General features: G+C 49.1%; 2 protein-coding genes and 1 long non-coding RNA gene across 9 annotated transcripts; 2 read left to right on the top strand and 1 right to left on the bottom strand.

Moving 5' to 3' along the window:
- Positions 1-211: 211 nt before the first annotated feature.
- On the bottom strand, positions 212-875 carry LOC104007511 (uncharacterized). The gene is made up of 2 exons (XR_681760.5): positions 673-875; positions 212-502 (listed from the first exon to the last, which is right to left on the bottom strand). It is a non-coding gene; the product is annotated as an uncharacterized LOC104007511 (long non-coding RNA).
- A 141-nt stretch (positions 876-1,016) lies between these two features.
- CLN8 (CLN8 transmembrane ER and ERGIC protein) lies at positions 1,017-20,082 on the top strand. Of its 7 annotated transcripts, none has more exons than XM_009454749.5 (3): positions 1,017-1,177; positions 8,062-8,727; positions 17,605-19,388. In XM_009454749.5, exons 2-3 carry the CDS (start codon positions 8,185-8,187, stop codon positions 17,920-17,922), a joined length of 861 nt encoding a protein of 286 aa, XP_009453024.2. In that variant the 5' UTR covers positions 1,017-1,177; positions 8,062-8,184; the 3' UTR covers positions 17,923-19,388. The 7 variants fall into 7 exon arrangements, with proteins under 7 accessions (XP_009453024.2, XP_519584.3, XP_009453026.2 ...); XM_519584.9 differs by having other exon boundaries at positions 1,039-1,193; positions 17,605-20,082; XM_009454751.5 differs by having other exon boundaries at positions 1,066-1,248.
- Positions 20,083-22,073: 1,991 nt separating this feature from the next.
- Positions 22,074-23,726, top strand: LOC107972932 (uncharacterized). Its single transcript, XM_024344983.3, has one exon. It carries the CDS (start codon positions 22,210-22,212, stop codon positions 22,957-22,959), a length of 750 nt encoding a protein of 249 aa, XP_024200751.1. The 5' UTR covers positions 22,074-22,209; the 3' UTR covers positions 22,960-23,726.
- The last annotated feature ends 653 nt before the right edge of the window (positions 23,727-24,379 follow it).

A 24,379-nucleotide genomic window follows, 5' to 3' on the forward strand; every position in this document is an offset into this window, starting at 1 on the left:
ATGTCACCCTGGTTCTCCTAGGTTCCTGTTCCCCTAACACCACGAAGGCTGCTGGCAGTTCTCTGGCCTCCAGGGAGGCCTCCACACACATTTACCCATGTTCTTAGACAATCCTAGGGACTCAAGGCTTCAACAAACCTAAATGAGCCAGCAGAAAAATAAACTTGAACATGAATGTCAACGTTTTCCCACATGTACTAAAGGGTTATAATAATTTTGAAATGTTTATTTCAAAGAGCGTTGGTAATTTAAACGTCCTATTTAATCCCCAAAACAGTCCTGAGGGGGAGATAAGGCAGTTATCTTCATGGTACAGGAAAGGAAAAAAGCGAGGGTCCAAGGCCGACTATACCCTCAGCTCCATTAGCCCCCGAGGCCTCCCTGCCAGGCGGGGCGGACACTCCCAGTGCAGATGCTCTGTATCGATCGCATGCTATCGGTTCTTTCAACGAACGTGTATTGATCATCAATTAAGTGGTGAATACTCCTCTAGATGTCGATTCTAAAGAGGGAACAAAACACATTAGAGAGAAGAAACATAAGTAACTCGAATAACAACCTTAGCAAACTGCGGAAACTCCTACAGACAAAAACTCAGGTGTGGGCGCAGAAGGGCCGGGGATGCGCTCGGTCAAGACTTGAAGGCCCGGGGCTTGGGCCCTGTGTCCTCACCGCGCCCCGGGGAGGCTCCGGCTCCGTCCACACCCGAAGCGCGACTCAGCCGCGGCCGGGGCTATTCTGGAGAACGGCGCGGTCGTGTGGGTGCAGCGCAACCAGGCTGCCCGCGGAGCTCCACCGCCCCCATGCCGCCGCCCGCCATGGTTCAGCCCGGCCTCGCCCCTCCCGCCGGCCGTGGTTCAGCGCGTCCCGCCGCCCCGCCCCTCCCGCGCCCGACGCCCCGCCCCTCCCGCGCCCGACGCCCCGCCCCTCCCGCGCCCGACGCCCCGCCCCTCCCGCGCCCGACGCCCCGCCCCTCCCGCGCCCGACGCCGAGGTAGCGCCTAGGCGGGGCCTCTCGTAGCGACGCCCCCGAGGGGGCAGAACGCGTGCGCACGCGCGTGCGTGCGCGCTTGCGCGGGCGGTGTTTGAGGCCGGCCAGTCTTGACTGGGCGGCAGTGCGGTCAGTGACTGCCGGGAGTCCTGCAGGGGCGGGGCGGCGCCAAGCGCAGGGAGCCCGGGTGAGTGGCAGCCCAGGTGAGCGCTCAGGGAGCCCGGGTGAGGGCCGGAAACCCAGTGAGGGGCAGCCCAGGTGAGCGCGCGGCGAGCCCGGGTGAGGGCCGGGAACCCAGGTGAGGGGCAGTCCAGGTGAGCGCGCGTGGAGGCCAGGTGAGGGGGCTGGGAAGCCCGGGTATCCCAGGTGAGGGGCCGGGAACTCAGCTGAGGGGGAACCCAGATGGGCGCGCGGGAGCCCACGTGAGGGGGAGCCCGGGTGACGGGCCGGGGTGGCTCCTAGCGTCCGCGGTCCCAGCCCTGCCTTCCGGTGGGCGTGCGGCACCCCGGGCCGTGCGGTTCCCGGACAGCAGCTTGTGGGGGACTTTCGAGCCCCGCAGCCGGGGGTCCTGCCTGCGCGGGTTGGGCGTGGGGGGCTCCTCACCGCGACGCTGACTTTGGAGTCCTTGAGCGGCGCGGATGCCGGACGGAGGGAGGGGACAGGCGGAGGCGGAGGCGGAGGCGGCGCCGTCGCCCCTGACCTCGCTTCCCTCAGACCGGCTGGGCAAGTACGGTCAGCTCACCTGTGTGCCCACGAGGCGGAGAGGCGGCTCCTGCAGAGCCACAGAGATGCCGTCGGAGCTGCTGTCAAGGACAGCAGGTGTCACGTGGGTGTGACCTCCACTGGTCACCGAGTTCGCTGGGGCGGAAGGGGACAAGGTGCTGCTCAACATGGTGTGGGAGGCGGAGGGACGCTGGGTCAGTCAGAACCTGTAGGAGGGGGGAGGGACGCTGGGTAAGGTCACCAAAGTGTGCGCGGGAGAGAGCGGGCGCTGGGTCAGGTCAGCAGGAGGTGGGACCCGCCTGGGCTCTGGGCCCTATAGCCAGCTGCTCTAGGTTGGGGTTGGGTGTGGACAGTAGGGAGGGGAGCCAGGGGCTCCCCAGCCTGTGTAGATTCTGCTGTAAGTGACTGTTCTCTGAAAGACTGGGGCGAGGCGGCTGTTTCTGACTCCTGTTTCAGTTTACCCTCTGTGTGAAATCTGTAACTATGCAGCTTCTGCTTACCTCACTCCCGTATTTTGATTTTTATTTACATACAACTTTTCAGGAAGGTTGTGAGAGGAAAAAGCAATGGTGAAGGAAGTGTAAGTGATTGAGGGAATATGAGATGGCCACAGCTCCCCACTGAGCTTGAACGCTTCTGTGCCTGCCTTTCAGACTGGCCGTCATCGAGGCTGTGGTTGTTAAGGAAGTTCTTCCTGAGCATCCAGTTTCCATACAAAGAGCACAGGTTCTCTAGGTGGCCTCAGAGATGTTCAATACAGAATGTCTTATTATAACGAGGAACTGGGCAAAAGCCTGGTAGGACACTGGGTAGGTAAATGGTGGAGTCCCTGCAGCCGTGTTGCAGAGGAGGATTAGCTGTTGCTGAGAGAAGAGAAGCAGGCCGGGGAGCAGCTTGTATACTGTTACCCCCTTTTATGTAAAAAGGAAGAGTTTATATCTAGAAAAACAATTGACCCAGCAGGCACCAAAAAATAGTGATGGTGCTTGGAGCTGTGTAAGAGGATTGCAAATTTTTATTTTTGTATTTTTATGCTTGTTTATATTTTCTGAATTTTGTGTATTAAACATGTATTTCTGTTGATTTTGGAAAACATTTTTACAACCCATCAATGTATAATTTTCAAAATGTTAGAAGTATAATTCTCGTGTAAATAGCTCTTGTCAGGTTATATATTTCACTCATTAATGCAGTATACAGCAGGATAGAAATGTCAGTTCAAAAGAGAATACACAAAACTAGGATTTTCTTAGTGAGTGGGTAACAGGAATGCTGAGAGAAGATTGCCGGATTAGATAATAAGATTGGTGAATATCCTGTGTGCATTGAAACCACAGCCTTTGGGATTGTCTTTTCTTCGTGATGGAAAGGAGAATTAGCTTTGCAGATTGTAAAATGCGTGACCCACAATCAGTGGTAAATAGTTTAGTTATTTCTCCTAGAAAGTCAAGTGATTGTCGGGGTTGTAAAACACTGAACTTGCGTTAGCAGGGAATAAAGCATGCAACCTTTTTTTTCCTTTTTGACGTCACTTCCAAGTTTGGATAAATTATCTCAATGAAAAACAAAAATGCTGGTATCCATAGCAGTTTAGCCCCCGTAAACCGGAGGAGCGCATAGATGCATGACAAAGTCGAAGGGTTCCAGCGGCCACTGAGCCTGGTTCCTGGTCACACTGCAGCAACAGAGCTAACACTCTTACTGATGTGTTTGCATTCAGATTTTTAAAAAACTTCATGGCCCAGTGCAATAGAAGAGCTGAAACCACAGAATCTTATAAGACAAGCTTTTTGTATACATTTTCTCCGAAGAAAATGAAGATCTGCAGAGTCAAGAGATGGTGGCCTTCCAGGAGTTGTTTATTCTCCGGCTCCACTTCCTCTACTGCAGAGAGGAAAGGGGCTGGTGTGGAAGGGCTTGGAAGCCTTCCAGAGTGAAAGAACCAGATGAGTCCATTAGGTTCGGCCTCCGGTTTTTTTGTTTGTTTGTTTGTTTGTTTTGAGACAGAGCCTCACTCTGTCACCCAGGCTGGAGTGCAGTGGCGCTATCTCAGCTCACTGCAAGTTCCGCCTCCCAGGTTCCCACCATTCTCCTGCCTCAGCCTCCCAAGTAGCTGGGACTACAGGCGCCCGCCATGAAGCCTTGCTAATTTTTTTTGTATTTTATTAGAGACAAGGTTTCACCATGTTAGCCAGAATGGTCTCGATCTCCTGACCTTGTGATCCGCCCACCTTGGCCTCCCAAAGTGCTGGGATTACAGGTGTAAGCCACCCTGCCCGGCCAGTTCGGCCTCCAGTTTTACCCACGGAAGGAACAGTGACTTCCAGCAGTGCATTACACTTAAGGACTCCTTCATGTGGCCTGAGCCTTATGGTGCACAGCAAGGGAACAGTGGAAACCCCTGTGTCCCATTTTGCGTATCAAGAGTGAGAGGGTGTGGTTGGGTCAAGGAGCAGAAATAGAAGCAAAAGGAGAAGCTGAGCTCTTCCCATACTCCTTCTGTGCTGCCTGACAGAACAAGGCCTAGCCACACTTCTGTGGGTGCCCGCCTTGTGACTTGGGGTGAACCACAGCTGTTCTCAGTACAACGCTGATGCCACGAAAGGACAGCAGAGCTCTGCAGGACTCCAGGAAGACTGGGCCCTTGGGCTGGATTCTGCCTCTGGGACTGGCCTACCCTCATGGCTGAGAGAGCTGAGGAGTTCACCTCTTTTGTGAACTCCTGGCTGGAGGATGCTGGTTGACACTAACTAAACTCAGAGACCCACAGTAACAAGTTAGACTAGAACAGCACCAGCTTACCCAGAAAGTCAGGAGGTTTGAGCAAAGAATCAGAACGGGGGATTCACTACAGGATTGGAAGGGGTAGTAAGCATTCTGGTCTTTATAATCTGCTGTTTCTGCATCCCTAATTGGCACCTGTTCTCTGACTGCCAGGAGGGTTTGCCCACTGAGCTGTGGCTCACCTGTTTCTGTTTCCATGTCTTTCACCTATCTGCCACTTTTCTTTAGATATGGTAATCTCTCCAAAAAGGTATCTAGAAAGCTTGAAGACCTGGTAGCTATTTGCTCTTCCGGTGAAGATCACACAAACTAGTTGAACATCTGGCTCGTAGTAGGTGCTTCATTTCCCGCTGCTCTGTATGTTTCTTTTTTTTCTTTTTTTTTTTTTTTTTTGAGACAGAGTCTCATCTTCTCACCCAGGCTGGAGTGCAGTGGCGCAATCTCAGCTCACTGCAACCTCCACCTCCCGGGTTCAAGCGATTCTCCTGCCTCAGCCTCCCAAGTAGCTGGGATCACAGGCATGTACCACCACGCCCAGCTAATTTTTTGTATCTCTAATAGAGTCGAGGTTTGACCATGTTGGCCAGGCTGGTCTCGAACTTCTGACCTTGTGATCCACCTGCCTTGGCCTCCCAAAGTGCTGCTATTACAGGCGTGCGCCACTGCACCCGGCCTGCTCTGTGTGTTTCTTTTTCCTGTAGTCAGATACTGGGGTCCAGGGTGGTTAGGAAAGAAACTTGTTTTCTTTCTTTCTTTTTCTTTTTTTGAGATGGAGTTTTGCTCTGTTGCCCAGGTTGAAGTGCAGTTGTGTGATCTCAGCTCACTGCAACCTCCACCCTCCTGGGTTCCAGAAATTCTGCTGCCTCAGCCTCCTGAGTAGCTCAAATTACAGGTGCGCACCACCACGCCTGGTAATTTTTGTATTTTTAGTAGAGACAGGGTTTTGCCATGTTGGCCAGGTTGGTCTTGAACTCCTGACCTCAAGTGATCCACCCACCTTGGCCTCCCAAAGTGCTGGGATTACAGGTGTGAGCCGCCGCACCCAGCCCGAAACTTGTTTTCTTAGCTCCTAAATAATGAAATCAAGATCAGAGCCCACTAAGCCAACTGCTCTTCTTGGTTTTTGGTTCTCATGTCCTGGAGTCCCTCTCACCTTGACCAAACCAAAGACCTCCTGAAGTATCACTTGGGCTCACCACTTCCACTGAGGTGGATTTGAGTCATTGATCTGGGCAGAGCCTTCTGGAGTCGGGGATTCTCTCGTTTCAAGGTCCTACAGAAGTTAGCGGTCTTGGCCAAGAGGACATTGATGCAACTGTGGCAAAATGGGACCTATAAGCCAGAGCTGATGACCTACTTGTGGAAAAGTACAGGGAGAAGTTTTACGAGGGGTCCATATTTTAACCTTTAACAGTGTTGTTCAGGGTAACCCTTGTAATGGATGCTATTCCTTGCCTGATACCTGTCCTTTCCACCCAGCCTGCTTTTCTTTAATGCTGGTAAGTGGTCTCCCCTCCAGGCATTAGGCTGCACTTGAAGTTGATCTGCTCCTGTGAAGTGCATAGGGGTTCAACAATGCCTTGCTGCACACTGAATACCAGAGCCGAGTGCTCTTGCCAGCCCCTTAATACCATGTTCAACCTGATTTGTCAACAAGTTAACAGAAGTGTGTTTGGAGATATGTAAGTACACTGGAGTCTTGAAATATAGCATGACCAGAAGTGTGGGTCACGAGGGCACATGTGGGCATGGCAGCCCCTCAGTTGTCATCCATAGCATCTATCAGAGAGCATGCCTGTGTGCCCTGAACTCACGCATCAGGGGCAGCATGACACGGGAGCCGTTTCTCTAGGGAGAAACATGAATACCAGTGCTGTCTTTCCCCACATCAGATTTGTGTTCACACAGAGCTAGTCTGTGTTAAAGCTGGAGTGTTAATGGAGAAACAGACAAACTCTTGTACTATTTTGCCTTTGATTATAGACCATTATCAAACCAAGAGGTTAGGAGTGATCAGTGCTCCCTTGTCATTTGCATCAGGTCCCAGGACTCACATTCTTTGCATGCTTGTGTGAGCTAGTGTTTTCCATGTCCTTGGGGTGTGGTCACAGCGACCTTTTTGCCTGAATAATGATTGGCAAGTTTTTGCTGAATGGCCACAGTGAATGGCTCCTCCTATGCTTCTGGCTCTAGTCCTGCTGCCTCACAATTCAGTCAATTCTGGGGTCTCTTCCGGAGAGCAGAGGGTCCAGCTGCGTGGGGAGTGTGGTGTTCCCAGCCCTGCTGTCTGTTCGCTGGGTGTGAGTGACAAGAGTCCCCACTCCCTGCAGAAATTCCATTACCTGGACAAGTCCCTGCACACTGGGTGAGGGGGGAAGAGGGGGGATCTGAGGCTTTGTCGGTAGCCGTTCCTATGTCCTCGTTGTGTGCCTGGGTTTCCTGCCGTGTAAAAGGAAAGGCTGGAATCAATCACACGTCCCTTCCAGTTTTTCGAGAACTTGAGACTCTGGTGTTTGTAGCTTTGCAGACAGGTTCAGGCTTAGGTAAAGTGGACCCCTTCAGCATGATCTGTTCATGTGTTCCATAAATGTTTCTTGAGGGCCCACTGTGGACCCAGTGCTGCATCAGGCAGAGGAGATGCTGTGATGGAAGGCAGGTGTGGTCTGTGCCCTCACAGAGCTTGCTGTCCAGTGGAGGTGAGGATTCAGTAAGCACTTGTAGTACCAAAAATGTGTGTTTGGGGGATGCATCAGGAGCTTGTAGCAAAGGTACTTAACCTAGTCCGTGGGACTCCCCTACTCTGGGAGGGCATCTGGAGCAAATGGCCTTTAAGTGAGGACCTGACAGGTAAGATGGCGCCAAGTTGGGGAAGGTACAGACTTTTCCAGGAGAGGGCCCAGCAGCTGCAGAGGCCCAGAGGTGCAGGAGAGTGTGATGTTTTCAAAGGACTGGAAGGTTATAGCATGGAGTGAGTTGCAGGGGGTGGTGAGAGTGGAACCAGAGAAGGTATAATTGATAATCACATTCTGCAGAGTGCCATAGGTCACAGTCAGGAGTTTAGGCCTTCCCTGCTGCTGTTGAGAAGGCATTCCATGGCCTTAACCAAGGAATAACATGAAGAACAGGAGCACAGCTTCTCGTGACATCCTTGGGGTGTTAACTAGGATCAAACAGCAGAAGTTCAGTGCTGTAACAAAGTGTATCCCAGTGTAATGACTTAAATATGTTTCGTCCTGCGATGCCTGAATTGTGTGACTGATTGGGACTGCTGTGAAGGCGGGAGACTTGCTGGTGGGGTGCACATAGGACGAGCATAGGACCGTGTGTTCCTGCCAGCACCGCTCCGGCCTCCTGTTTGTGGCTGGACCGCTCTAGCTTTAGCTTCATTTTCTTTCCTCCTATACTGTCAGTGGATGTTACCTTGGTATGTTTATGCATCCTTGTAAGTGCATTAAGAATAAGGTACAGAATTAAATATTTTGTAGTTTAATGTTTGCGTTACTGGGGTAGTGATGTGTCCTTGCTTCTATCGAGTCAACACAAAATGAATGATCTTTCTTTTAGATTGAAGATGGATACGTGACAATCCCAGGGACCGCTGCACTGACTTCGTTTCCTTAGACAAGACACAGTGTAGGGCCCGGCCCGTGTTGGCCCCAGGACTCCTTTGGAATACAGCTGTGGACAATGAATCCTGCGAGCGATGGGGGCACATCAGAGAGCATTTTTGACCTGGACTATGCATCCTGGGGGATCCGCTCCACGCTGATGGTCGCTGGCTTTGTCTTCTACTTGGGCGTCTTTGTGGTCTGCCACCAGCTGTCCTCTTCCCTGAATGCCACTTACCGTTCTTTGGTGGCCAGAGAGAAGGTCTTCTGGGACCTGGCGGCCACGCGTGCAGTCTTTGGTGTTCAGAGCACAGCCGCAGGCCTGTGGGCTCTGCTGGGGGACCCTGTGCTGCATGCCGACAAGGCGCGTGGCCAGCAGAACTGGTGCTGGTTTCACATCACGACAGCAACGGGATTCTTTTGCTTTGAAAATGTTGCAGTCCACCTGTCCAACTTGGCCTTCCGGACATTTGACTTGTTTCTGGTTATCCACCATCTCTTTGCCTTTCTTGGGTTTCTTGGCTGCTTGGTCAATCTCCAAGCTGGCCACTATTTAGCTATGACCACGTTGCTCCTGGAGATGAGCACGCCCTTTACCTGCGTTTCCTGGATGCTCTTAAAGGTAAGTGCATGCATCAGCAGAAGATGACATGTGCCTCACGCATTTAATCACTGGCTAGAATGTCCTGGACGCTGCCATAAACTCAACAGCAGGCTGGATTGCAGCACACACATTCAGTTACAAACTCATTTCAGTTGAATGCAATATTCTGTTTTTGTTTGTTTATTTATTTATTTATTTTGAGACGGATTCTGGCTCTGTCGTCCAGGCTGGAGGCAATTTTCTTAATTTTAAGTCTTTTAGGCTTTCTGTTCCTTAAGGAAAGAAAGCTCAGTAGATCTTATGGCTCAGTAGATAGCGTCTGGAAGCACTTAATTTTTTCCTTTCTTTTAATACTATATTTATTTATTTATTTATTTATTTATTTATTTATTTTTTTGAGACAGAGCCTCACTCTATTGCCCAGGCTGGAGTACAATGGCATGGTTTCGGCTCACTGCAACCTCCGCTTCCTAGGTTCAAGCGATTCTCCTGCGTCAGCCTCCCTAGTAGCTAGGACTACAGGTGCGCACCACCACGCCTGACTACCTTTTTTGTCTTTTTAGTAGAGATGGGGTTTCACTATGTTGGTCAGGCTGGTCTTGAACTCCTGACCTTGTGGTCCGCCCGCCTGGGCCTCCCAAAGTGCTGGAATTACAAATGTGAACCACTCTGCCTGGCCTCTTTTAATACTTTAGAAAAACTGAAGTAATATCTGTGCGTACACACATACCTTGCTTGCTTTTTATTTTTGAATAAGGTTGTTTTACTAGTGCTCAGAAGTGTTGAGACCTAGCATATTTATTTGCCTAGCACTTTCTTTCTGTTTTTGAAGAACATGTTTTAAAAATGTTTGTCACTTGATTGTCATATTGATGTCAAAATGTTCTTCATGTTAAACTCTTTAAACTTTTTTTCTTGTTGAGATGGAATCTCGCTCTGTTGCCCAGGCTGGAGTGCAGTGGCATGATCTTGGCTCACTGCAACCTCCGCCACCCGGATTCAAGCAGTTGTCTTGCCTCAGCCTCCCAAGTAGCTGGGATTACAGCGCCCACCACCATGCCTAGCTAATTTGTGTGTGTGTGTGTGTGTGTGTGTGTGTGTGTGTGTGTGTATTTTTAGTAGAGACGGAGTTTCACTGTGTTGGCCAGGCTGGTCTCGAACTCCTGACCTCAGGTGATCTCCCTGCCTTGGCCTCCCAAAATGCTGGGATTACAGGCATGAGCCACCGTGCACAGCCTTAAAATTGTTTTTACATAGATTCTTGCTATCTTTTATGACCCATCACATTGTTTATGGGATATTTGATATGAAATTTGAGATCCTGCAGATGTTCAGCCATTCACACGAATGGGTCATGTTACTGCACATTTCTTGTCTACAGGAGACTGGTAGCCTTGAGATGAAAAATAAGCATAACAAATCATTCCTGCCTTCGGGGTCGAGGTGGGTAGATGGTAGCAGTCCATCAAAAGTGCACTGCAGTGTAAACAGTACAGACTGTTCATGCATAACCACCATGGACACCAGCTGGGTGTCAGATACTGTGCTGGCACCTGGGAACTCAAGGAGGAACTTGTGTTCCTGCTGTCCCCTGAGGTTGGCCCCATCTGGTACCAGATGGGGTGTGTGATCACAGTGACAGGAAAGTGCAGAGAAACCATGGCCCCAGATGGGGACCCTCTGCAGGAGGAGCAGGTGAGCACCTCGGAGTTAAGGCAAGCGAATGAGGGTGAGTGAGGCACAGTCGTCGCCAGTACAGAGCCTCACAGGGTGGCCATGGAAGTAGATGGAGCCTATGGCAGGCGATACTGGAGACATCCTGGTGAGTGCATGGTTTGGGCGGTGGCAGGAGGAGTTTCGGGGCTGGTGTGATTTGAGTAGACCTTACTTACCAAGGAAGAAGGGTTGGAACCATGAATGGTCTCAAAGAGCCCCTCCAGTGACCTGGCTACTGAGTTCCCTTGCCGAGCAAATGACTGAATATGAAGCTGCTGGTCTAAGTGTGGGGTCATTGTGGGAACGATGCTGTGACCTGGGACCCCATCAGCATCCTGTGCGCAGCTTGCAGTTTTCCATTTTTCTCTTCGTGGGCGTTATTTCCATAAGAGTGCAGACTTCTGGGGATGCAGGTCAGGGCTGTGACTTCCCTGGGTTTCTCTGGCGTGAGATCAGTGTGGAGTGGAGAGGTGTGTGCTGGAGGAACAGGCCTTGGCCTGTGCTCTGCATTGCCTACTCCTCTCACCTGGAAACACCGGACTTCAGGAGTCACTCGGCTGTGGCAGAAAGTAAAGTTCTTGAAAGGAAAGCAGAGGCACTCACTCACATCAGTGCCCTAAACATCGATACCACATCAATGTCCCAAGTGGTAAATAGTGACTAAATTATTAATACATCCCACAAGATTGTGTGCTTGGGGTCATTAGTGTATTTTGAGAAATAGATTAATAGTTATCTTGTATTTTTTTTTTTATTACAAGTTCTTTAAAAACAACAAGAAAGACGTGAATCTTTCTGTCTCTCCAGTCCTCAGGGGAAAGCAGTGTTGGATTTCTCCAGGGTTTTATCTGTGCTTCTCCTGGAGCCAGGTGTGGGGACAGCGCCTCCTGCAGGATTTGCCGACACAGGCGTCTCCAGCAGTTCTCCCTCCCCCGGTGTGGTGGTGGAGCCTAGCCTCCAGGAAGACAGACTCAGCGAGATTTTATTTTGAAGTTTGCACATTCTCTAAAGCTTTTAGGGTGCTGTTTGTGTAGAATGGAGAAAGGGTTATTTAAGTATTTACTTCTAACCCTGCTCATGTTAACTGTATATAGCCAACAGACCCCAATAACAGAAAATTATAACCTAAATTAATGTAGCTCAGGGCCAGTATGTCTACATAGTTCTATTTTGCTCTAGTTGAAATACTAATAAATGCAGTAAGAAAACACTATGTCTAAAATATTGAAATTCTTTGAAATTCTTTTTTTTTTTGTTTGTTTGAGACGGAGTCTTGCTCTGTCGCCCAGGCTGGAGTGCAGTGGCGCAATCTCAGCTCACTGTAAGCTCCGCCTCCCAGGTTCATGCCATTCTCCTGCCTCAGCCTCCCGAGCAGCTGGGACTACAGGCGCCCGCCACCACGCCCAGCTAATTTTTTATATTTTTAGTAGAGACGGGGTTTCACTGTGTTAGCCAGGATGGTCTCGATCTCCTGACCTTGTGATCCGCCCGCCTCAGCCTCCCAAAGTGCTAGGATTACAGGCTTGAGCCACTGCGCCCGGCCTGAAATTCTTTTAAAGCTGATAGATTCTTGCATAGTAGTAGGGCATGAGGATTCAACATTTCTCCCCCATCAAGGTCTGATTTGATCAGAACTAAAGAATGTAAAGACAAAATATTACCATCAATTTAGGATGGGTGTCTAAGTCAAGCACAGTGGCTTATTCTTCGTATTTCTGTCTTAGATTTGGTTCTACTATTTATCCACAGACTCACTAGTTCATAATAAAAATGAGGTGATATAAAAACACTGTCAGGCCAAGTGTGGTGGCTCATACCTGTAATCCCAGCACTTTGGGAGGCCAAGGCAGGCAGATCACTTGAGCCCGGGAGCTCAAGACCAGCAACATGGCAAAACCTCGTCTCCACAAAAAATACAAACATTAACTGGTCATAGTGGCACACGTCTGTAGTACCAGCCAGTTGGGAGGCTAAGGTGGGAGGATCGCCTGGGAGTTCAAGGTTACAGTGAGCTGTGATTATGCCACTGCACTCCAGCCTGGGCAAGAGTGAGACCCTATCTCAAACAAAAACGCAACCCACTGTCAGTTTTTATATATTTTGTATATATACGTGTGTGTGTATATATATGTATGTATACAGTCGACCTTCTGTATCCATGGGTTCTGTGTCTGGATTCAACCAACTGTGGATCAAAAATATTTGGGAAAAATTTAAAATAATACAACAATAAAAAATATAACAAATAAATACCAATAAAATACAACAATTTTATATAGCATTTACATTGTATTAGGTATTATAAGTAATCTACAGATGATTTAAGGAGTAAGGGACAGTGTGCTTAGGTTACATGCACATACAAAGCCATTTTATATAAGGGACTTGAGCATCCGTGGCTTTGGGTATCTGCAGGGAGCCTAGGAACCAGTCCCCCAAGGATACTGAGGGCGACTGTATATTTAAGTATGGATGTAACTGCCGGGCTCCAGAGCTTTGCATGTGTTATGTCACAGATTTTGTTCCTGTAGATTTTGCTACTCTTCTCAAAGCCTTTGGTGACTTTGACTACAAAAATTTTAGTGCCTTAGTAAAACCAAAGAACTCTCGGTTCTCAAGCTTTGAGTTTTCTAAACTTAAGGTAGTGATTGCATTCTGATATTACTATTGGTAATTTAAGATGACTACTTTCAGTAAGTGAGGAAAATGGTGGAGGAGAACTTTTTGTGAATTGTGAGGGAATGGTGAGTGAATAAAGACTGAGCTCGCGAGAGTCTGGGGCTGAGTGCGCAGTGTACTGTACGGTTCATCACTGTGTGGGGCCTTCCAGCTAGTGTAGAGGATTCTGATGTTCAGAATATCGACTCTTCAGTGTTTTGTCTTCAGACACACACTCTTTTCACTCTTGTTGATACTGTACGCTCTCTTGAGGAGCAATGAGTACTCTTGCAGGCCCTGTGCCAGGTGCCGGGTCATAACAAAGACGATTCTCAGTCTTCCGTAAGTGGGAATCTGTGGGAGGCACATATGCATGTGGTGCGGCACACACGACAGAAGATTCTGGAAGCTGAATCTGTGAGGGGCACACGTGTGTGGTGGTGCTTCAGCACACACGACAGAAGATTCTGGAAGCTGAGTCTGTGAGGGGTACACATGGGTGGTGGTGCTCCACACACATGATGACAGACGATTCTGGAAGCTGGAATCTGTGAGGGGCACACATGCGTGGCAGTGCCCCGGCACACAAATGACGACAAAAGATTTTGGAAGCTGGAATCTGTCAGGGGGATACTTGCATGTGACTGTGCTTCTGTTCACACAGAAGGTTCTGGAAGCTGGAATCTGTGAGGGGCAGCTGTATGTGTGGTAATGCTCCAGTACACTTGTGATGACAGAAGGTTCTGGAAGGTGAAATCTGTGAGGGGCAGATGTGTATGTGGCCCTGCTCCAGTACACACGTGATGACAGAAGGTTCTGGAATCTGGACTCTGTGAGGGGTGCACGTTTGTGTAGCGATGCTACAGTCCACTGCATGGCAGAACGAGCATTGTCTTTCCTTTGGTTTTTGTCAGCTCTTTGTTTACTTGATAAATGCTTGAGTGTCTTCAGTTTGATAACTAGCAAAGGAAAACAGCGTGTGAGACTTCTGGTGTCCTTGCGGCTCCATGCATAGGTCTGTGCCTGACTGCAGTGCACCCACATGTTCACTCGAACAGGGGTACTTGGATTGTCTTAGCCACGCTGTTCATTTGGCCTCAGACTGAATCCTACTGAAGTCCCATCATCAGTGGAAAGGGCTTGTGAGCTGAGTTTGTCCACGCAGCAGAAGGGTGGGCAGCAGTCTGGATGGTTTACACAGACACGGTGAGAGACGTTACCCAGACCCAAAAGAGTACACAGCGTGTGATACCGTTCCATGTACAGTCATATGTTGCTAAACGACGGGCTGTGTTCTGAGAAATGTGTCATTAGGCTATTTCGTCGAGTGGCCATCATAGAGTACCCTTCCACATGTCTAAGCCAACTCCACACTCGGCTCTATGCGACAAAGCCCATTGTTCCCAGGCTGCATACGTGTACAGCATATGGCTGTACTGAATACTGTAGGCAAGTGTAACACAACTGTAAATATTTGTGTATCTAAACATACCTAAACATAGAAAGGTATAGTAAAAATACCATGTTAAAGATGAAAAATGGCACACCTGTGCAGGGTGTTCACTGGGAATGGAGCTTGCAGGACTGGAAGCTGTTCTGGGAGAGTCAGAGTGAGTGGTGAGTGTGAGGGCCTAGAACGTCACTGTACTCTCCTGTAGACTTTATGAACTCTGTGTACTTAAGCAATGCTAAATTTATATAAAAAAATTTCTTTAATCATAAAGTAACCTTAACTTACTGTAACATTTTTACTTTATAAATTTTAAATTTTTTAAACTTTTCCACTCTTTTGTAATAACACTTAGCTAAAAAGACAAATACATTGTGTGTATATATATATATATTCTTTATACCCTTATTCTGTAAGCTTTTCTTAATTTTTGAAACTTTTTTTTAAATTGTTGAAATCTAAGATGCAAATACACATTCACCCAGCCCTGCACAGGGTCAGGATCATCCATATCACTGTCTTCCACCTCCACACCTTGTCCCACTGGAGAGACTTCAGGGGCAGTAACAGACATGGGGCTGCTACCTCCTATGGTGACAGTGCCTTCTTCTGGACCCTCCTGAAAGACCTGCCTGGGGCTGTTTATAGTTAACTTTATTTTCATCAGAGAAGGAGTACACTCCAAGATAATGATAAAAAGTATAGTATAGTAAAATAGTAAATGATAGGAATTGTTCAGCTCCATTATAATCTTGTGTGGAAGCACCGTCTATACACTGTGTGTTGTTGACCGAAACAAAGGCGCTGAGCCCTGGGCACTGCTGTAGGTGCAGTTGTCCGGCCTCACCTGGGTGTGGGCCCACCTGGTACTGCCACTGTGGGTCTGAGGGAGGTGTGAGATCGAAAACTTGCCTGTGCCAAAGTCCAGCATTGTCCTTCACCACTTTTGGACCCGGTGGTTGTGGGCAGTTTTCAGAGTGACTATACTGTTTACCACCCAGACAAGGATGTCAGGGACTGCCCCAGGCAAACCAGGATCTGCAGTCACCCCAGGGGCTGAGAACCAGCTATGTTTGTGACTTTTGCTTTAGACATATCAAGAACCTCCAAGAACTTGTAGCCTAACTCTATAATTTCACAAGTAAGAAATAAGTTATAGTATTAACTCTTCACATTTCATTTCAATCCCATGTCACTTAACCGTCCGGAACTGACAGCCATGGGTTCTTCTGGTCTGTGTGGGTTTCTCCCCTGTCCCGTTCAGTTTGGAGGCTCCAGGCTTGTTTGGGATCCTGCTTCCTCTGCTCTTCTTCCTAAGTGTTCACTGTGCCTCAGCAATGCTGAGTGTGTGTGAAGCATGTGATCGTGGCCCACCTTGAGGTGGCCCCAAGCACAGGTGGGAGTGTTTCATTTGCACCTGGGGTTGGGGTGAACTAAGTGCTTGGTATGTTTGTGGAAAGCCGCACTGGCAGTCTCTGAAGGCGTGTGTGTGCATGAGGGTGCCGTGATGCACATGCGAGAGCCCTGAGGTCCCCTCTGAGACCTGGGAAAGACTCCCGTGACAGTTGTATGAGGCAGGCTGGGCTACTCCATTCCGCTGGCCTTTCTCTTCTAATTGTCCTCACATTAATTTTTTCAGTCCAGACTTAGAATAGATGCTCTTTGACTCAGGATGGGGTTACATCCCAATAAGCCCACCATAAGTTAAAAATATTGTGTCAGAGATGTGCAGCCTCCCGAACATCATGGTATATAGCCTGGCCTGCCTTTAACATGCCCAGAAGACTTGGATCAGCCTACGTTTGAGCAAAATCATATAGCACAAAGCCTGTTTTACAACAGAATGCTGAACAGCTCATGTAATTCAGTGAATGCTATACTGAAAGTTGAAACAATGGTTATGTGGGTACTTGAAGTACAGTTTCTACTGAGTGTGTATCATATTTGCACCATAAAATCAAACAATTCTAAGTCAAACCATTGTGAGTAGGGGACTGTCTATAACAGCTAATATACCTGGGGCTTTAAATATTCAAAACTACCAGAAGAACATGTTAGAACTTTTTATTTTATTTTATTTTTTTGAGACATTCTTGCTCTTTCTCCAGACTAGATTGCAGTGGCACGATCTCAGCTCACTGCAATCTCTGCCTCCCAGGTTCAAATGATTCTCATGACTCAGCTTCCCAAATTAGCTGGGATTACATGGTGCGCCACCATGCCTGGCTAATTTTTTTTGTATTTTTATTAGAAATGGGGCTTCGCCATGTTGGCCAGGCTGGTCTCAAACTTCTGACTTCAAGTGATCTACCCACTACGGCCTCCCAAAGTGCTGGGATTATAGGCGTGAGCCACCGTGCCCGGCCCAAGTTAGAATATTTTGCTGGGGAGGTATACTGTATTAGTCAGCTCAGGCTGCCACAACAGACTGCCATAGACTAGGCAGCTGGAATAGCAGAAATTCCTTTCTCACAGTTTTGGAGGCTGCAAGTCTGAGATCAAGGCACCAGCAGATTCATGTCTGGTGAAGACCCACTTCCTGGTTTACATGGCCACCTTCTGGCTGTGTCCTAGCATGGAGGAGGGGAAGGCTCTGGTCTCTTTCTCTTCTTATGACACTAATCTCATCATGGGTCCTTACCCCCATGACCTCATCACTTCCCAGGGTCTAGGTATGGGAGCTTGATTTACCTGTGTCTGGTTTTGCCAAATAAGTATTGTTTATTTACTTAATATGAGCAAATTCAAGATAAAACAAAGATTGAAGGGATACTGAAAGAAAGGTTGAATTTATCATAGCTTTAGGGAGCAGAAGCCAAAGAGCAAGAGGAGCAGGAGAACAGCATGAGCGGGCAAGGGTCAGCCCTGCTGGCCCAGGTGCGCACACGGAGCTGGTGGCCTCCTTTCAGAATGAAGTCCCAGTGAGAGCAGAGCCCTGGGGAGGAAATTCTGTTGCTTTGAAATGCATTTGTTTTGTTTGGTAAGTAAGGTAGCAAATACCTTTTTGTGATGTGAAGAATGAATTTTGGCAGTTTCGTATTGACTTGTGCATTTGTCTTCTCTCCATGCAGGCGGGCTGGTCCGAGTCTCTGTTTTGGAAGCTCAACCAGTGGCTGATGATTCACATGTTTCACTGCCGCATGGTTCTAACCTACCACATGTGGTGGGTGTGTTTCTGGCACTGGGACGGCCTGGTCAGCAGCCTGTATCTGCCTCATTTGACACTCTTCCTTGTCGGACTGGCTCTGCTTACACTAATCATTAATCCATATTGGACCCATAAGAAGACTCAGCAGCTTCTCAATCCGGTGGACTGGAACTTTGCACAGCCAGAAGCCAAGAGCAGGCCAGAAGGCAACGGGCAGCTGCTGCGGAAGAAGAGGCCATAGCTGCTCCAGCCGGGGCTCCGGGGCAGCAGCAGAGCTGGCACACCGATTCTGGGAAGCCCCGTGAATGATGGCTTTTGAATTAATGAGGCAGTGAATGTTTTGTGTTTAGTTCTAAGGGAAATACTAACTTTCTTTCTCATTAGTATTAATTTTGAAGTAGCTACAAAGTATTTTTAAGAAATTATAATTTTGTGACTGTCTGGCAGGCTCTGTCAGTTTAGCCGCGCTGGACCGCGTCAAGCATCTAGGAGAGGAGTCCATGGTGTCCAGGCATCTGGGCGTCACACCTGTTGAGGAGTGGGGTGGCTATGAATGCTGGAAATGGCTTCATAGTGAAGTGCCTCCCACAGGGCGGGTGGTTCAGCATTGACTCTTTCCAGCTGCACACTCATATGCCGTGTGTCTTATTCAGAAGTCACATTCTTTTCAGTTGGAGAGAATTGGGCTAAGATAGAAAATAACATGATTTATTCCTTATTAAAGTTTCCCAGCGTATGAAATTCTAAGCTGGGTGGGGTGGCTCACACCCGACGTAATCCCAGCACTTTGGGAGGCCGAGGCAGGTGGATCACTTGAGGCCAGGAGTTTGAGACCAGCCTGGTCAAGATGGTGAAACCCCATCTCTACTAAAATTACAAAAATTAGCCAGGTGTCGTGGCACACACCTGTAATCCCAGCTATTTGGGAGGCCAAGGCAGGAGAATTGCCTGAACCCGGGAGGCGGAGGTTGCAGTGAGCTGAGATCGCACCACTGCACTCCAGCACTCCAGCCTGGGTGACAGAGCAAGACTCTCTCTCAAAAAAAAAAAAAAAAAAAAATTCTAGACCGAAGTGTATGGCAGTGCCATCTGGTGGCAAGTAGTACAAAGACAACGCTGAGGGATAGTGACTCCTGTAACAGCAGAGAGAGACGCCTTGGAGTTTAACCCCCACCAACCAGAGCGTGGGCTGGTAAAGATGAAATCTTGCAAGTTTTTTTTTTTTTTTTTAAATCATGGTACCTGTTTTAAAATGAGAAGTTATTATTCATACTGTATTGCTCATTTGAGAAAATAAGGTAAGGATTTCATAATCAGGTTGTCTGGGTTTCAGAGCTGTTTTTAATTGACTGAGTTACCTACAGGCACCCAATCTAGACCCTAATTCTGTGGTTGGTGTTCCTCTGTAGATTTCAAGACAAGTAGTGATGTCATTTTCCCCCTGAGCTGTAGGGTGGACCTGGACCCCTCAGAGATGCTCGACTGCAGGGTCCTGGGGTCCCTAGAGTGGTCCTGCAGCAGCCCCTGGCAATGAGCTGCCTGATCATGAGTCCCAAGGTACATTGTTCCTACTGTTTTATACCCAGGTAGAAGTTATACACCAATTTAGCAATGTTGTTAACAGACATACAGAATTGTGTGTGTGTGTGTGTGAGTGTTTTGATATAAACGTGCAATTAAAATTCAAAGTTTATTTTTTTATCACAAGCACCTTTGAAATGTACGTGGAAAACGTCGGCTGCTCGTGAGAATCGTGTGACTTACGTTCCTTATGTTTTATGGAACTCTTGGAACAGTGTTTAGTTTTTGTTTTCGTTTTTTTGAGACGGAGCCTGGCTTTGGCTCCCAGGCTGGAGTCCAGTGGTGTGATCTCGGCTCACTGCAACCTCCACCTCCCGGGTTCCAGGGATTCTCCTGCCTCACCCTTTCAAGTAGCTGGGATTACAGGTACCTCTACCATGCCTGGCTGATTTTTTGTATTTTTAGTAGAGACAGGGTTTCACCATGTGGCCAGGCTGGTCTCTGACTCCTGACTAAAAGTGATCTGCCCACCTCGGCCTCCCAAAGTTCTGGGATTACAGGCATGAGCCGCTTCACCCGGCCCGGAGCAGTGTATTTTGATTGCTGGTGCTTTAACTATATTGACCAAGGTGTATAGTAATCTATTTATCACATTTTATGAAGCGATTTTAATCTTAAACGCATCCAGCAAATGGTGTCCCTGCTGAAACTTTTTACTGGAAACCTCACACCTGGCAGGCAGCACTCTCTGCAGCCGTGCCCTTGTGGAGTCAGCAGGAGCTGGTGTTTTTCAGCCAGACAGAGGCTTAATAAAGTGACTGATGTTTACAGAACCCAAATGATGTCTTCCTCTCTCTCAAAATAAACTAACCTATTCATATTGCTGTGAATGCTTTATCTTGGAGATAGAAAATATAATGATAAATTCATCATGTGTTCAGAATTCGATTTGGAGTTGGAAGTGGACGGCCTAATTTTTATCTCACCTCCACTAGGGCTTTGACCTTCCCAGGGGTCCACACTTTACCTCCTGTATCTTCATACGCGTGTGTGGATGCATAGAGATGGAGGTGCTGTAGAGAAGCACAGGCTCACCCGCTCCGTCCAGTGTCACCCACACATTGGTCCGGGGACCCCTCAGTGCAGAGCCTGAAGTTGGGGGTTTAGGGGTGGAAAAGGCTTCGTGAAATGTTAAGGATGCGTACACCTTCCAGATGGCACAGCACTTTCCCATGGTCCTCACTGGCCTCAGTCTCCCTGACCGGCAGTGTGAGGGGATGTATCTGTAGTGGAGCATGGTACAAGCGACATTCATGAGCTCTGACTTCTTGGTGCCAGGTTGGTGTGAGCCTGGGCCCGGCCCACTCAGCGGCCCACAATGGCCAGCATTCAGCTGCACGTGTGCGCTGTGTGCTTCACATCCTCTATTGAGAGTTACAGCAAGTGTTAAACGAGGTGAGTTCACATAACAGGAATTCTGGAACTGCTTGAAAACTAGGAAGATTGGGCAATATCGGCATTAACTCCACCTGATGGCAGGTGACCCGGATAGAAAATGGCCCTGCCTTTAGCCAGGATGTGGCTCTCCAGCTTGGCTTCGGTGTGATCACTTGTCACTGTGCTTTCTCTTTCGATAGTGTAATCCTTCTCTATACCCATGTTATGTTTTGTTTCTTAAGTTTGGAAACAGAATGGGCCAGGGAGGTTGAGTGACTGAATACCAAGGGTTGGTGCAGCCTCCTCGCCGCGCTGCGGAGGCTGGGCCGCACAGGCTTCTGCCCTTCTCGGTGTCCAGGCTCCTTGGGTGATGCTGGAGTTGTCATGGCCGCAGATCAGTGTGAGATTTTTTACCAGGTATTGTGCTTAAGGGACATGATTTTCCATTTTCTTCGCCCGGACAACTTGAATGAAATGGGCACTGTTGATTCCAGTTCTGTCGAGGAGCTTCGGGGCTCAGAGAGGTGATGACGTGCCCAAGGTGACGCAACTCGTGAACAGCCGTGCCTGCCTTGGGCGCAGCCTCCGGCGCCAGAGCTGGGCTCTTCAACACGGCATTTAGCGCAGAGTCGTGGTTCAGGCAGTATGGGCCGCTGTAACAAAACACCTAAGACTGGGTAGTTTATAAAGAACAGACATTCAGGCCAGGCACGGTGGCTCACGCCTGTAATCCCAGCACTTTGGGAGGCTGAGGCGGGTGGATCATTTGAGGTCAGGAGTTTGAAACCAGCCTGGCCAACATGGTGAAACCCCATCTCTACTAAAAAAACAAAACTAGCCGGGGGTGGTGGTGCATGCCTGTGGTCCCAGCTACTTGGGAAGCTAAGGTAGAAGAATTGCTTGAACCTGGGAGGTAGAGATTGCAGTGAGCTGAGATCACGCCATTGCACTCCAGCCTGGGTGACACAGTGAGACTCCATCTCAAAAAAAAAAAAAAGAACGAACATCATTTCTCACAGTTCTGGAGGCTGGAAGTCCAAGATGAAGGTGTGGGCTGATTAGTTTCTGCTGGGAACACTGCATCCTCACGTGGTGGAGGGGATGGAAGGTCAAGAGGCCTCAGCTAGTTCTCCGCTGCCTTTTTATGAGGCATTAAGCCATTTGCAAGAGTAGGGGGCCCCACCTCTTAATACCACCGCAATGACAATTACAATGTCATGTGAATTCTGGAGGGGACACAGTCACACTGCAGCATCAGCACCCGGTGAATGTGGTTCTCTCCCATGTCAGAATTTTGTGAGCTCCACACGGGCAGGGGTGCATCTGTTTTATTCTCTGATTGATTCTAAGCCCTGTGTCCCTGGCACAGGATGGCTGCTTGGCAGTAGGGAGTGGATGAACCAGTGGTACCCAGGGCTGCCAGGCAGGGCCCTGCAGGGGACAGACCCAAGGGCTGATATGGGGACACCTGCTGAGGGGGGAATTTACCACGGTAAGGGCAGGGCTGGGAGGCTGGGCAGCCAGTTTCACCCTCGCACAGGGTGCCTGGCAAGACCAGCGGCTGGAGGTGATGTCCTCAGTAGAGAACGGTGGCCACTGGAAACGTGTGGCCAGAAGGGGAAACGCTCGGGCCTCTGGTGGGGACCAGCCTGGGGTGGGGTCGGCCAGAGTCAGCTGCCTTTCCTTCATGCTGGGGAGGAGATGTGTGCATGTGACAAAGCATTTGATAGCATGCCAAAAGTTTCCTCCATTATGTGCGTGTCAACTGTTTGACCAGGTCAGAACTCTTGTTCTATGCGAATGTGCTCACGCAGACAGAAGCGGAGGGGCTCCGTCGCTCTGCCCTCACGCCGCTGAACTGCGAGGTTCTCCCGCTCCTCAGGCTTGCGGCTCGGCTGCGAAGTGTGTCAGGTGTGCATCCTGGGTGCTCCTTTGTGCTCTGTCCTACAGTGACACAGGCGGTGTGGGGTTAGACAGGTACCGGTCAGATTACGGTGGCACAGGCGGCGTGGGGTTAGACAGGTACCGGTCAGATTACGGTGGCACAGGCGGCGTGGGGTTAGACAGGTACCGGTCAGATTACGGTGGCACAGGCGGCGTGGGGTTAGACAGGTACCGGTCAGATTACGGTGGCACAGGCGGCGTGGGGTTAGACAGGTACCGGTCAGATTACGGTGGCACAGGCGGCGTGGGGTTAGACAGGTACCGGTCAGATTACGGTGACACAGGCGGCATGGGGTTAGACAGGTACCGGTCAGATTACGGTGACACAGGCAGCGTGGAGTTAGACAGGTACCGGTCACATGCACGGGCTCCCTAAACCCCTGCTGTGGCTTCGGCAGTAAAGACAGGACGCACCCATGTCACAAGAGGAGCACAGGCAGGGGTGTTGGTGTTGGGGCAGCCCTCAGGGTCTCCAGACCCCAGCCCCACTCACACAGCAGCCTAGGAAGGAAGGGCAGAGTCCCAGGTGTCAGCTGGTGTGTCTCCCAGGAGCTGCCCCTCCCTGGAAGTCACAGGACAGGAATGACAGATCAGGGAACTGCAGGAAGCTGCCACCTCTGGGGTCAGAATATGCCCAGCCTGCGGGGGCTCTCTATCGGGGTCTTCGAGAGCCAGACAGCCTGCCTTGTGCTGCATACCTGGCTTTGCTCTGTGCAGAACCCAGCACACGTGATTTTGTGTGACATGCCAGCAGCCTGGCTCCCAGGACAGGAGGCCTGCCCTGGGGGAGGGGCTGCAGGAGGAGGGTGGGGCGGGCACCCATGAGTCTGTCCAGCCTTGTCACAGATGCATCGCCCACCCTGCGGTCCTGATTTCAGCTCACCTCAGAGTAAATCAGAATAAACCGCACCCAGACTTTCACGAATGCATGTTGACGCTTTCAGTTCACCCCTTTCTTTGCTAACTTTCTTCCTATTTTCTTCTAATGCGAGAGCTTATTAATTTGATATTTATCATTTTGAATAACTTTTCTCCTTTTTAGTAACAAAATGTACTTCACTCTTAGTAAAATATATTTACTATTTTAGTAACAAAAATATACTTGCCTAATCATGTTTAAAATATAGTGATGTGAAAAATTCAGACGTCTCTATTTCCTTTCTTCCGATGACTCAACCCCAAATGTCTGGAATTGATTCCGAGGTATCCAGGACCCACAGCCAGCCATCCAACAGGAAAAAGAAACCACACCCTTCCTTCTGGGAACCTGGCCAGGAACCCCAGAGCACAGGCGCCTGGCCTTAGTGACACTTCTTTTCCACATCTGCAGGCCCATGGAGTGAATTCATTTCTTTTCTCACCACATGTACTTTGCTTTTACCGTTGTGCTGTTTCACGCTTGGCAGCCTCAGTTAGCACTCCAGCCCGCCTGAAGCCGTGCACAGCCCATTCCTGCAGGGTTTGATACCTGCAACCTCAAACCCATCAAAAGATTCCAAAAATTAAACCAAAGTTAAAATCCTCCATTATTACAGAAAGTTATTAAATGTCAAGTCTCAATCTGAAAAGTTTCTGCCAAAACTTTACATAAAAAACTTTTTTTTTTTAAATTCAAAACAGGTTCTCTCTCTGTCGGCCAGGCGTGGAGTGCAGTGTCGTGATCGTGGCTCACTGTAACCTTAAACTCTTAGGCATAAGTGATCCTCTTGCCTCAGCCTCCAAAGTAGCTAGGATCACAGGCGCATGTCACCATGCCTAGCTAATTTTTAAATTTGTTGTGTAGAAATGGGGTCTTG

Source organism: Pan troglodytes, chromosome 7 (assembly GCF_028858775.2).
Source record: "Pan troglodytes isolate AG18354 chromosome 7, NHGRI_mPanTro3-v2.0_pri, whole genome shotgun sequence".
Classification (NCBI taxonomy): Eukaryota; Metazoa; Chordata; class Mammalia; order Primates; family Hominidae; genus Pan; species Pan troglodytes.